The sequence below is a fragment of the Pongo pygmaeus genome, chromosome 12, assembly GCF_028885625.2.
Source record: "Pongo pygmaeus isolate AG05252 chromosome 12, NHGRI_mPonPyg2-v2.0_pri, whole genome shotgun sequence".
Classification (NCBI taxonomy): Eukaryota; Metazoa; Chordata; class Mammalia; order Primates; family Hominidae; genus Pongo; species Pongo pygmaeus.
Window position 1 is genome coordinate 62824813 of NC_072385.2, and position 14724 is coordinate 62839536.

Genomic DNA, 14724 nt, shown 5'->3' on the forward strand with positions numbered 1-14724 from the left:
AAATCCTCCTGTTCTTCCTCCTACCCTTTCATTAAGCACATGAGGAAACTGAGGCCCAAAAGAATCACAGGCATCGCTAATGGAGAGGGATGGTGGCTCTCTCCATTCAGTTCTGCCTAAAAAAATGTCCTTCATTACTAAAGTGAAGTCCTACCATGTCTGATGGTGGGGAGGGGTCTTGGCCCTCATTTAGACACAGAAAGGACCTGGAATCTGGGTTACTGCCCACAGGGCAAAGGAACACAAGATCCATTCCCAGCATTTCTTTGTTGCTTCCCATACAGCAATTCTTGAGGTCCTAGTAGAACTGCCCAGTGTCCCCTGTAGCTGGGGACCCTGAGCATGGCCCTGACCTAGCTGACCCAGGGGCAAGGGGTGGGCACTTGGAAGAGCTCATTGTTGGGCAGCTGTGTGAGAGGCTATGGGGGGACCAGCACCTCGGGGCCTCCTTCAGTCTTTCAGGGAGGAGCTGGAAGGCCTCATCCAGGAGCAGATGAAGAAGGGGAACAACTCCTCCAACATCTGGGCCCTGCGGCAGATCGCGGACTTCATGGCCAGCACCTCCCACGCAGTCTTCCCAACATCTTCCATGAGTATGTGGTGCCCGGGGAGCTGCCAGGAGCAGAGGTGGAGGGGAGGGTGGGGTAGGGAAGAGAGGGAGGAGCAGCAAGAAGCATCTGGTTGCCAGGCTACGGAGCAAGCAGCCGATTGTGTTATCAGGCCTTGGGGAGCTCAGCAGCAGCCCGAGAGGTACCTGGCTCTGCTTCTGATGTTGCTGCAAATTAAATGTCCACAGAAGAATTACCCCTGATGCCAGGAATGAGAGGGTGGAGGTGACTTCAGTGGATGGGAGGAGACCACTGATGCCTGTGTTTCCATGACCCACTAGACAGGCCAACCTGACTCCACAGATGAGGGCTGAGAGGAGCCAGCCAGGGCTATGCAGGAAGCCACCCTCCTGGGCTGTTATGCTCTGCCCATAACGTTTAAAACACAAGCATCAAAAAATAACTCCCCCTCAATAAGATTATTACAGGATTATGGTTGAAAACTGTGAAAATAACCAAGAAAGGGAAGCAGAAATCATTCTACTGTGTTCGTAAAGCCCTCATATTACTATTCTTGATATTTTGGTGAACATATATCCTTCCAGTCCTTTTTTTTCTTAACATATATAGATTATGCAAACACAAATGTAATCACATAAAATATGGTTCTATAATATAATTTTTGGTGGATACATGCTATTTAATAAATTTCCCATTGTTGGACTTTTAGGTTATTTCCAACTTTTTCTATTAGGAACAACAACGCAATAAACATCCTTGTAAATAAACCTGAGATTATATCCATGATTATTTTCTTAAGATAAATTACTAGTAGAATTGCTGAATTGAAGTACATGCATGCATGTTTTAAAGACTTTAATGCAGAATGGCAGATTACATCCTTTCTCCAAATGGATCCAATTTACGTTCCCAACAGCAATGCGGTAGAGTGCCCATTTCCTCTACCCTGGTCCATAGTGTATACTGCCATTTGTTTCATCCTCCTGATTCAGTAGGTGACAAATAATACCTTATTTGTGTTTTAATGTGCATTTGTTTGACTACTGATGAGGTTGGATATATTAATGTATTTTCACATACATATTGGACATGATTTTCTTCCTTTTTCTTTCTTTCTCTTTCTCTCTTTTGTTTTCTTTTCTTCTTCCTTTCCTTTTCCTTTTCTTTCCTTTTTCTTTTCTTTTCTTTCTTTTCTTTTCTTCTTCCTTTTTCTTTTCTTTCCTTTCTTTCTCACAGAATCTCACTCTGTTGCCCAGGCTAGAGTGTAGTGGTGCAATCTCAGCCCACTGCAACCTTCCAGGCTCAAGCAGTCCTCCCACTTCAGCCTGCCAAGTAGCTGGGATCACGGGCGTGCACCACACGCCTGGCTAATTTTTGTATTTTTTGTGGAGACAGGGTTTCACCATATTGCCCAGGCTGGTTTGGAACTTCTGGGTTCAAGTGATCCACCCACCTCGGCCTCCCAAAATGTTAGCATTACAGACATGAGCCACTGTGCCCGGCCCTGACTTTCTTTTTATAGTAAATTGCCTTTATACATCCTATGCCTATTTTCCTATTAGTGTATTATTTTCTTTTGGATTTTTACATTTTTATAAAGTAAAGCTATTTCTCTGTTATCAGTCAAATATATTGCTTTTTTTTTTCCAGTTTCTCCTTTGTCTTTTAGTTTTGTCCATGGCATTTTTTTTGTCTTGTAGAATTCTTTAGTTTCTGTGTAGCAGAAACCATTGTAATCTTCCTTTGTGTGTTCTGCTTTTGATTGCATGCTTAGAAGTACCTTTCCCATGTTTCATCATCCAATGGAACAAATACCCTTAATTATGCATTTGTCAATTTTTCTCAACTGTTTGTACAAGTTTATTCTTTACAATAACTTTAGGCCAGGTACAATTTTTCATGCCTGTAATCCCAGCACTTTGGGAGGCCAAAGCAGGTGGATCACCTGAGGTCAGGAGTTTGAGACCAGCCCGGCCAACATGGTGAAACCCTGTCTCTACTAAAAGTACAAAAATTAGCCAGGCATGGTGGTGCATGCCTGTAATCCCAGCTACTTGGGAGGCTGAGGCAGGAGAATTGTTTGAACCCTAGAGGTGGAGGTTGCAGTCAGCTGAGATCGCACCACTGCACTCCAGCCTGAGCAACGGAGCAAGATTCCATCTCAAAAAAACAAAAACGAAAATCAAACTTTAGAATTATTTTGTCAAGTCCCCCCATTGACCTTAAAAATCCCTTTTGGGGGGTGGATTTTGACTGGGATTACATTAAATGAATAAGCTGATTTGGTGAAGAATTTATAAATTTATAATTTTATATTAGAATGTAAGCTCTGTAGGGGAAATTTGTATGTTTGGTCCACTGCTATATCCTTTGATTTAGAATGTATCTGGCACATAGTAGGTACTTAAAAATATTTACATGAGTGAATTGTAAATCTTTTCAGAAATGAGATATGTCTTTTATTTATTTAAGTCTTCTTTCATATCCATCAGAAAAGTTTAGTAATTATTTTCATGTAGTTCTTACTAATTTCTTGTGAAGTTTATTCTGGAATTTTTAAATAACTTTGTTATTTTAAATGAATCTTTATCCATTCTATTTTCTTTCTGGTTATAGTTCTCATTTAAGATCAATTGTTAGATATATATATATACATATAAGTGTGTGTGTGCGTGTGTGTATACACTAGCCCCTCATTGAACTCTTATTTAAATGTTAATATCATCTCAGTTAATTCTTTTGGGTGTTGTATATACAAAAATCACATAATCTGCAAATCATGATCATTTTGCTTCCCTCATTTCAACATTTACCCATTGGTTTATTTTTCCAGTTTTCTCATTGCATCTGTTAGAACTTTCAGAACAATGTTTAATAATAGATTAGTTATCCTTGTCTTATTTCTGACTTTAATGGAAGTTGTTTTACCACAAGAGTTTGAGATAATTATTTTTTATCATGTTGAGGAAATATCTTTTTATTCTAGTTCACTATGAGTTTTTCTCAGGAATGGATGTTGAATGTCGTAAAATACATTTTGGCCATTTATTGGTTTTTTTTCCCTTGAACTATTGAGGTGATGAGTTTTAGTAACAGATTTCTGAGTATTGAACTCCTTTTTCATTACAGAAATAAATCATTCTTGTTCTTGATGCATTCTTTTAAAAATACCCTTCGGGATTTGATTTTCCAGAATTTTATTAAAGATTTTTGCATTCATATTCACACATGAGATTGGTTAGCTGTTCACTTTTTGGGCAGTCTTTACCTAATATTGATACTACGACTGTAATTTCATAACCTGAATCAAGGTGATTTCACTCTCTTTTTTACCCTGATATAGTTTAAATAAGATAGGAAATCTCCTTGAGATTTATTATTCACTTAGAATGTCATCTAGATCTGGAATATTTTTAGGGATTTTTGATGTTTTTGTCCTCAGTTTCATCTGGAGTTTTAAAATTTATTTTGCTGCTTCTTGGTTAAATTTTTGTCATATATTTTGTGTAAAATAATCCATTTTATGGAGTTTTTCAAATTTATGAGAGTCATTTACAATATTATTTTTATCATTCAAATTTCCTGCTAAAGTAGATGAGATAACATCCTGTTCTCATTCCCGGTGCTATGTAAATTTTTGTTTTCTCTTTATTGATCAATCTAGATATTTGTTTATTCATAGATCATCTCACATAAGCCAATTCTTGGATTTACTTATTGGTCCTGTTATCCTTTCTGCTTCCTGATTCATTAGTTTTATTTCTATATTCATTAATCTTTTTCCATAACTTTTCTATTTTGTTGCTTATGTATTTTCTAGAGTAGCATAAAATGTATTTATTTTTATACTTAATTCAATAATAAAGACATTTAAGGCTATAAATTTTTTTCTGGGAGTGTGTGTTTGGCCTTATCTCAGGAATTTGACACATAGTAATTCTTTCATTGTTAATTTCTAAATAGCTTGCAGTTGCTGTTTGGACTTTATTTTTCTTCTAAGAGCTATTTAGGAGTGTTTTCTTATTTCCAAGTGGTTGAATGCTTAGTCTTTTAAAGGTTTGCTAATAGCATTGGATTTTATTGCATTATGTTTAGAAAATGTGGCCTATTTAATTTCTGTGTTGGAGATGTATTCAGGTATTCTTTGTGGCCTAATAATAGCATTTAAAAATGATAATGGGTATATACCATCTGTGTAGCATGGTATTTAATCTATATTTTTGTTTTAATTTGATTTTGTAAAAAATTTTCTCCCATTATATTTGATTTCTGTTTATTTCTTTTGGTATTTATGATAGTTTTTGCTTTCTATGTCTTGAAATATTCACGGCATAAGCATGACTGATAGTTATAGCTTCATTATTGATTGTACCTTTAATTCATATAAAATGACCTACAAAATAGCTTCTTTGTATAAGAGAATATTGTTTTTCCCAACTTCTATTTTGATAATAATGTGATGACCTCTATGTAGTTTTTGTTTATATTTGCCTGGTGTACTTTTATTTTTACCTCTTTGGAGCCACTTTATTTTAGTGGGGTTTTTTTTGTTTTGTTTTTGAGACAGGATCTTGCTCTGTCTCCTAGGCTGGAGAGCCATGGTGCAAACACAGCTTACTGCAGCCTCAACCTCCTGGGCTCAAGTGATCTTCCTGCCTCAGCCTCCCAAGTAGCTGGGACTACAGGCATGTGCCACCATGCCTGGGCAATTTTTAAATTTTTTATAGAAACGAGTTCTCACTATGTTGCCCAGGCTGGTCTCAAACTCCTAGGCTCAAGCGAGTTTTCTGCATCAGCTTCCCAGAGTGCTGGGATTACAGGTGTGAGCCACTGTGCCTGGCCTGTTTTTATTTTTTGTAAACTTCCTATAGCATTGCCATCTGACATTCTGTGGCTATAACAGAGAAATGAGATAGCCAATTTTTTTGGTTCCTTTTTAGGTCGCCAAACATTTTTTTTTCTAGATGCTTATGGATGTTTTCCCCTTATGCCTGTATTTCAGAAATGTTACCAGGAAGCATATAATTGTAGGTTTTTTTCTTTATATGAACTTTCCCCATAATCAGCGAATATTCACATGCACAGGTCTTTTTTTTTTCAGTTCAGAAAATGTTTCTTCTACCATATTCATATGGCTTATCTGTAGCCTGGCTCTCTGGTTTTTATCTCCCAAATCTGTCATATTCTCTACCATCCTTTCCATGTCTGTCCTTATACTCTTCTTCCTGAGAAAGGAATAGGGCTGACCAGCATTCCCATTGCCTCACCAATCAACATCTGTCAGGAAGACAGATGGATGCCTGGAAATCTGCTTAGTACACATCCAGGATATCTGAGTCAGGGATGTGGAGAGGGGAAGTTTCAAGTACCACGAGTTCAAGCCCAGATAGGTTGTTATCTGTCTAGCTCCATTTGCCTTAGAAATTGGGGTTTTGACATCAGTGTGCCCTTAAGTCTTAGCTTTCAGGGACCACGGTGAGTTTTCATCTTTTTCTGTGTTTTCTTAGGTACTTTGACTAAATGGCTCAGTTAGATCTGATTTATAAATGTGACATTTAGCCATCCTAACTTTCGTGAGGCCAATTAGAATAAGCTTTTAAAAACTTGTTGTAATATTATTTTATTTTTAAAATGGATACATAATAGTTGTACATATTTATGGGGTACATGTGACATTTTTATATATAAATATAATGTAATGATCAAATCAGGATAATTGGAGTAACCATCACCTCAAACACTTATCATTTATTTGTTGGGAACATTCCACATCTTTTCTTCTAGCAGTTTTGAAATACACTATGAATTCTTGTTAACTACAGTTGCCCTATTGTACTTTCAAATCCTAGAACTTATTCAGTTTGTCTGTGTTTTTGTACTCATTAATCAACCTCTCTTCATCCCCCCTCTCTTGAGACTCAGAGCAGGGGATCGGGAGCTCCTTTTGAGCCCTCCTGTTCTCTTCTTCTTCTGCCCCTTGTACCTGTGGGTGAGGTCGTCCTCTTAGTTGAACCTCCACGGTGTTGGGGAGAGGGACTGTCTTTGATACAGACACAGATGATGTGATGGGGTGAATGTTTTCAGACCTGTTCTGGCCCCCTGGCCATCACTGGGGCCCCATGGTTATTTGGAGGAGAAGTATTCAAAGAACTGTGGTATAGACTATATAGACCTCCCAACATCAGCCCCACCTGCCTGCCTTTGCCTGGGGCCCTGTGCTTTTGACCTGCCCTCCTTGCTGCTAGGCATGAAGCAGAGAGGTAATTTCTTGTCTGGGGAACCCACAGAGGGGAGGAGGCAATCCCAAACTGGTCAATTTGAATTAGAAATCCTTAACTTTGGAAGTTTGTTGTTGTCCTTGGCAGTCTAACTAAGCTTTTGGACCACTGCTGTCCCTGCTATCTGTGTTTGCAGGGCACCTGCCCTGGAGGTGTATCACCTCTGGTTGGCAAGGCCCTTGTGTGCGTTTCCTGACATGGGTGATTCAAGGCCTGCTCTGCTCACTGGATGTTGGCCCAGCACCCAGTTTGCCCTCGCTTTTGTAGACCACGTCATCACTTCCACTAATGGCACACTCGATGCAGGACATACATCGTACTGCAGCAAGGTTCACAGAGGTGGTAAAAGCTTCCAAAGAGCATCCTGATCCATTAAAATCTTTGGTGGGAGCTGGGAGAGGCAGCATCAGGAGGCTCCCAGCCAGACACCATTTTAAGCCAGAACCTTTCCTATTGATTCTCTTATTGGTTCCTAGATGCTGATTCAGGCGCTGGAGCTCAGATGCGCTCTGCTCCCTTCCTGAGACATGTAGGCAGTGGTCATCATGGTTAACAGGATAGATTGGATGTCATCTCCTAGACCCTTGCATGCCCTGAGGACAAGACTATCAAACCCGCTAGGCCCATTTCCAAATCCTTTCCACATCCCCTCAAATTCCCAGAAAGAACCACCGTGTAGCTAAGGGACTGCATGCCCAGAGAGGAGCCTAGGTAGCCTGCCTGAGGCCTCTGGCCTTTCAGCCAGCCACAGCTGCACTCACTTCCAGAAGTTTATGACTTGTTAGAAAAACTTGAGGAAGTTACTTTCAGGCTGATCTGGCTTTCTTTTTTTGGGAGCGTGTGGGGGACAGAGTCTCACTCTGACCCCAGGCTGGCGTGCAGTGGTGCACTGCAACCTCCACCTCCCAGATTCAAACGATTCTCCTGCCTCAGCCTCCTGAGTAGCTGGGATTACAGGCGCTTGCCACCACACCCAGCTAATTTTTGTATTTTTAGTAGAGACGGGGTTTCACTGTGTTGGCCAAGATGTTCTTGATCTCTTGACCTTGTGATCCGCCCGCCTTGACCTCCCAAAATACTGGGATTACAGGTGTGAGCCACCGTGCCCAGCTCTGATCTGGCTTTCTATTTTCCCTGTTTCTAAATCACAGAAAATGTGATTATATGGTGTCGTTAAAACAATGTAATAGCTGGTTTAATGACTAGTAACGTCTTCATTAATAATAACTGATGAAATATACCCATGTTTCCAGTCAGAGATTTATTCTTGCTTTGATTCAGTGCCCATCTTCAGAGTTTATGGTAAGTTTGGCATTCCCAGAACCCTTCATTCTGTGGCCTTGAGACTTGCCATGATTTTTGAGCAAGAGCTTATCTGAGTGAGCAGATTTTATTGGGCACAGATGTCGATTCTGTGGACTCCTCCCCCAGGTAAAGGTCAAAGAATGTTAAATTCCCTGCCTGGGGAAGTCTCCTGTGCAGTTTTAGTGCCAGTGAGAATTTGGAGAACACTGGAGCAAGGAAGGGGAGGGCAGATGGGCCCTGGCCCTGAGAGAACTGCACTGTCCCTGCAGATGTCTCCATGATGACACCCATCAATGACCTCCACACGGCTGACTCCCTGAACCTGGCCAAAGGGGAGCGGCTCATGCGGTGCAAGATCAGCAGTGTCTACCGACTCCTGGACCTCTATGGCTGGGCCCAGCTGAGCGACACCTATGTCACGGTGAGCAGAACACCCTGGAGTTGGGTGGGGCACTGCGTGCGGTCCCACAAAACCCAAAGGGAGAACTCCTGACCCTTGGCATGGCCATGGCACTGCTGGTGACCTTTGGCCAAAATGCACTGAAACTTTCCAAGGTTTTTAACCATTGTGGTAATTGATAAGGCAGCTTGCCCAGCGCGCACTTCTTTGGATGGGAAGGAACTCCTGGATCCTATACTAGAGCTACCCTTGATCATAGTGAGTTTCCTTTTGTAGCTTCCTTTCCCCTGCTCCAAATAAAGGCTGAGTCCTTTTTATCTCTTATGGCTGGGGGGAGAGATAAAGGTTCATTAGAGGAAGACTTGGGTACAGTAGATTCAGGGGAAGAGGGCATTCAAGCACAGTGTCCTTGGAAATGTCCCCTCTCCCTCCTTGCCCCTGAGAACTTGTGTCTTTCCTCCAGTTGAGAGTCAGCAAGGAGCAGGACCACTTCCTGATCAGCCCTAAGGGAGTTTCTTGCAGTGAAGTCACAGCGTCCAGCCTGGTGAGTACAGTCCAGCATCACTGCCCACTCCTTATTGAAATGACAGCACTCTCTCTGTTCCCACAGTGCTAGGTCATCTCCTAATTGGTCACTGTTGCACTGTGGAGCTCACAATCTGGTAGGGCAGATAAGACACATGGAACAAACTAAGTGTCCAGAGCATGATGCGACCAAGAGACCAATTGCCGGGAGGAGGTGGCAAGTGCAGTGGGAGGGAGGAGGGAGCGGAGATGGGCCTGGCATCCTCTCAGCAGACTCATGGGATGGCTACATCTGGGATTAGACCACAATGGTTGGGAATGGGGGGCCTTTCTGGTTAGGGGGATACATTAGAATAAGAACCAAAGCAGCACGAGATTTGTCCAGCACTGGCACCATTAGAGATGCTTCTGGGTCCCTTTTCAGTGTTGCTCCTTTTAGATGAGGTAGACACTTTCAAAAGTTGCTTTAGTTCGGGAAATATTTCTGGATGGGAGGAGGAAAGCAGTAGAAAGGACCGTCTTAGAAGCAGAAAAGGGCCCAATCCTTCTCAGATACATGGGCTGTGGCTGCTGTGCCATGCACCTCGGAGAGGAGGACACCACCTTGGGGGCCTCTGCCAGGCTTGAGACATGCTCCAGTGTAGAGTGCAGCTACTCACTCAAAAGTCCAGGCTCAGCAAGTCATAGAATATGTAGGCAGGGCAGGACTTCTACTATTGCCAAGGCCACTTGAGAAGCAAGAAAGGAAACTGGTGCCCAGGGAGGGTAAGCAACTTGCACAAGGCTACCCAAGGAGGTGATGGCCAGGTCAGAGTTGGGACCACAGAGACAAGGATGACACAGGCTCTGTCTGTAAGGTGTTCATGGTCTGGTTGGAGGAGAGAGGTGAGGTAATCAGCTATTAAAGCTCAGGGTTACAGAGTGTTCCAGTAGAGGTGAAGGAAGCTTGGGGAGCCTGGAAAGGGGCACCCTACCCCACCAGGAGCTGTAGGAGGAAGAGGGAATGAGGGAGAGGCATCTAGCTGAAACCATGGTGCAGGAGTGAAATTGGTAGGATATGAACCAGTGGGGTAAGCAGACTTAGATCATGGTGGCAAGGAGAGGTTTGGCGGAGGTGCCTGTGTCCTCAGCAAGAGTGCAGCATGCATCAAGCCCAGATGCACACAAGAGCCCTGTGCATGCATTTGGGAGGACAGGCCGAGTCTGGCTCAAGTATTCAGTATCTGGAGGTGACCTTGGGAAGGGGATCGGGTCCAGGTGATGAATGGCATGGAAGATCCTGTTATGGTGCTTTGGCTTCATTCTGCTGGACACGCAGAGCCACTGAAATGCAAGCAGGGGAGTAATGCAGGCAGATTTCTATTGTAGAAAGATCACTCTGAAAACTGTGTGGAGGCCAACTGACACCTAGGTGGGGTTATTACAGCAAGCTGGGAAGGAAATTCCAGGCCTCTATGCTTAGTAGGCCTGCTGATCAGTTGGATTGGGAATATGGGATTGAGTTTGAGAAGCTGGTGGGACTTTCAAGAGATGTCAGTTGGCATTTGGTTATTCTAGGTTCAGAAGAGATGTGGGCTAGAGATACAGGTTTGAGTCATGGGCATGAGATATTTATGGAGGGTGTGTAGACATAGGGCTGCTGTGTGTGGTTGTGCAGTTTGTGCACTGCACAAGGGAGCCTGGCTAATGAGGAAGAGAAGAGAGGGTGAAATCCAACCTGTGCTCCACTAACTAAGTGTGTCCTAGCATTGGGCTTCTGTTTTGAATTTGCACAAAGGCAATACCCACACACCAAGCCCTATGTCCCTGGCCTGTCCTCAAGAGGGGGTACCTGCTTTCTCATTTGTACAATGGCACCATATGGGAGGGTGGCTGTTGTATTAGGCTGTGGAGGTTCTTGAATGACAACAGATCACACGTCCAACAATGAGATATAAAATATGTAAGATCAGGGAGAGATCATCCGAGAGAGGGAATTCTAAACAGGCCACATGTCTGAGGAAGCGGGGGAGCTAGGCTGAGGGAAACCAGAGGGCAGCACTCCACACTTGGGTTTAAAGTACCTGAGGTGGGAGAGTTGCTGCAGCTTTTAGGGGACACGCTGCTTTGAAGTCTGTGAAATTCACTTAAAATAGGGTATTGTAAGTGGAGATTTGTTGAACATTTTCCTGATGCTTCTGTGTAAGCAAACGCCAGCAGCACGTCCCTCCGCCCACATTAGAGTCTGTCTCCCTGCTTTGATACCCATCTTGTCTGCTTGGGCTTTCTGGGGTGGGGGTGATGGGCAATTTGAGGAACTGCCCTGTGTGCCACATTCAGGATGTCATGGGTGCCTCAGTTTTAAGGGCCAAAGTTGTGAGTTTTAGAGACTGTCATCTGGCTTGTTAACGTCCAGGGAACAACTGCAGTCAGTGAAGTTAGATTAACTCCAAGCTGCCGGGAGATTGCACTCTGGGAAGTCGGGGAGGTGTTCAGTGAGAGCACACTGGGAGGGGCTGGCTTCAGGATTTGGATTTGTGCTGAGTAATTTGAGAAGGGTTCTGTTTACCTTGGATTGTGGGCTTTCAGGACACGGGAAATTCTGTGATTGAATATTTTACTACTTTTTATCCAGGAGGCAGGGGAGTGGGGGCACGGAGTGAGGCTAGAGCTATCACTGGTAAAGCAGCCGCAGCCTCTTTGAGCCTCATTGAGAAAGGGCTCAGTGTAGACATTACTCCCCCGGAAGGCCTCTCAGATGCTCCTTTTCTGATGGGATGAAAGACTCCCCGTCTCTGTCTAGAGAATTCTGTGCATGACTCTTTTCTAGCACTTTGCTACCCCATGTGTGGTCTGTGGATCACTTGAGAACTTGTTAGAAATGCAGGCTCTCAGGGCCCCCTCGACCTCTGAATCAGAACCTGCATTTGACTGGGCTTCAGGTGATTCACGTGAACAAAGTCTGAGAAACTCTGCTCTCGCATTTCTCCTGCTGAGTTATAATCGTCTGTGCTCTCGTTAGACTGTGCGCTCACTGAGGGCAGGAACTGGTTTGTTTTCTTCCAACACCAAGTCCATCATTGCTCATGGTGTCTGGAATGTGTGAAGACACGTGGGCGGCACATGCTGGGCCCACCAGCTGGGAGAGGAGTAAGGGGCCTCTGCCACCCTGTTGCCATAAGTCTCTCTTCTTCCCTGGCGCAGATCAAGGTGAACATTCTGGGAGAGGTGGTGGAGAAGGGCAGTAGCTGCTTCCCAGTGGACACCACAGGCTTCTGTCTGCACTCGGCCATCTATGCGGCGAGGCCCGACGTGCGCTGCATCATCCACCTGCACACACCGGCCACAGCAGCGGTGAGTGGGCTCCTTCTCAGCCACCCAAGGAAAGACGTAAGGCAGCCAAGGTTGTAGCAATCTTGTCACTTAAAACAGTTTGGAAAGATCTAGAACTCAGGCCAAGGTGAAGTGAGAGAACTCCCAATGTGGAAACTCCCAGCCTCTCCATCTTTCTGACTACTGAAGTCATAGCATAACGTGAAGACGTGGAATGTCTGTTCCATCGCATCCCCCACATACTGCATACACAAGCAGTACCTGCTAAGTTTCTACTCAGGTCAGTCCTGTTGGACCAAGGTGTGGGGCCTGCCCCCACGAAGCCAGGCTCCAGCAAGGAGATATCTTGACAGAGGACAACCAGTTGGTGGGAACCTGGACTGTGCCCGTTTTCCCATAGCTCAGGGTAGGCTGAGAGTAGGGGACGGAGCAAGCAAAACTGGGAGAGAATAGAAAGAAGAGACTCAATGAGCAGGTTGTCCCCCTCTGGTCATTTCTCCATGTGTACCTAAGACACTGCGATGTCACTTGGAAAGATGGCAGGCAGACAACCAGTTCTGGGTACTCCCCCCAAACCCTACCCTATCCTGCTGACCCCCAGGCCACACACGTACAGGGACAGAGTAGGCTGACTTGTCATCAGCCCGTTTTCTCAGCAAAACACGCTGGTTATGAGCATTCAGACTTTCCAGAATTTGGACTAAGATGTGAAGATGTATTTGTGCTGAGTGTGCATCTTTGCAGAGCTCAGGGCTGAGTCAGAGGAGAATGAGTGAAGGAGGGCAAGAGTTCTTCTAAACCTCTCCATGCTCCTTGCTAAAAAAAAAAATTATTGCATACTCTGTCCACCATGAGCAGCTTACTTTTAATAAGTGGTGGGGGAATGTGTTTCAACCCTGGTCCCCAGCACTTGTATTGTCCGAGTCCCAGGGGCAAGAGATTGCTTTTAAAGTGGGACCTTTATATTGGGCAGCAAATAATTTCATTCATTTTAAAATGGGACTTTTCAATGGGCCTGTCTTTTTGTCAAAAGTCGTGACCTAGTCTGCACTAAAACCAAAGCTGAGGGTCTCCAGCCTACCCCAAGAGATCTGGACTCTGCTTACCCTAGCCTGGTGCAAACTCCACCACAGCCTGCCTCTTCCCAGAGTTGTATGACAAGAGCAAAGCTGTGTGTGAGGTGGGGGGAGTGGGGGGGCAGCAATAGGTCTCTGGAGTGCATTCTTTCTAGCAATTCTAAAAGGTGATATGTTGACATGGCTGCTGTGAAAACAGTGATGGAAATACAGTAGAGCAAGCAGCGTGACACAACACCCAAGCCAGGTGGTAGGGGAGCCCAGGCCTTTCTTGTGCCTGCTCCCCACCCTCACCCCTCACCCCTCACTCCTCACCCCTCACCAGCCCCCAGAGTAGAGCTGGACTGTGCTGCTCTGAGGAAAGGGCAGGGAGGGCTGCAGGTGCTAACCACGCCATTGTCTCTCTAAGGTGTCGGCCATGAAGTGGGGCCTCCTGCCTGTCTCCCACAATGCCCTGCTGGTGGGGGACATGGCCTATTATGACTTCAATGGGGAAATGGAGCAGGAAGCCGATCGGATCAACCTGCAGAAGTGCCTTGGACCCACCTGCAAGGTTAGCTTAGCTCTTCTGGGACAATAATGTAGAGTGGCATTGTCAAAAGCCAACATCACAAAAGTGACATATATTCATTGGACAATAAGGGAGGGAGGGGGGGAAAAAAAAAGAAAGATCTCTCTATCCCACTACCCTGAGATTTTGCTGTGTACCCCAAATATATTGAAATTTATACTTGCAAAACTAGGATCATAAAATAAGTTGTTTTCCCTCAGCAATACATAGTAATTACCTTTGTATGTTATTAAATATTTTCTCTATCACCATTTTAAATTATTAAATTTAATTAAATTATAGCACAACTATTCACAGACTTCATTATGGGAATAGTTGTGCCATAATTTGCCTGAATACTCTTCTGTGGTTGAACATTAAAAGGTATTTTTCAGCTGGGTGCAGGGCTCATGCCTGTAATCCCAACACTTTGGGAGGCCAAGGCGGGTGGATCACTTGAGCCCAGGAGTTCAAGACCAGCCTGGGCAACATGGCCAAACCCTGTCTCTACAAAAAATACAAAAATTAGTGAGGCTTGGTGGTATGCACCTGTGGTCCCAGCTACTCAGGAGGCTGAGGTGGGAGGATCGATTGACCCCAGAAGGTGAAGCCTGCAGTGAGCTGTGATCACATTGCTATACTCCAGCCTGGGCAACAGAGTTAGACCCTGTCTCAAAAAAAAAATTTTTTTTTCTTCCTGAGTTTTTTC

The 14724-nt window shown here is 44.3% G+C and overlaps 1 protein-coding gene across 3 annotated transcripts in view; it reads left to right on the forward strand.

Moving 5' to 3' along the window:
- ADD2 (adducin 2) overlaps positions 1–14724 on the forward strand; it is a 111837-nt gene that overhangs the window by 63688 nt on the left and 33425 nt on the right. For all 3 annotated transcript variants that reach the window (XM_063648595.1, XM_054475753.2, XM_063648594.1), the window contains exons 4-8: positions 455–593; positions 8422–8573; positions 9016–9096; positions 12261–12410; positions 13875–14018. In XM_063648595.1, the coding sequence (XP_063504665.1) occupies positions 455–593; positions 8422–8573; positions 9016–9096; positions 12261–12410; positions 13875–14018 (666 nt within the window). The remainder of the gene's footprint in view (positions 1–454; positions 594–8421; positions 8574–9015; positions 9097–12260; positions 12411–13874; positions 14019–14724) is intronic.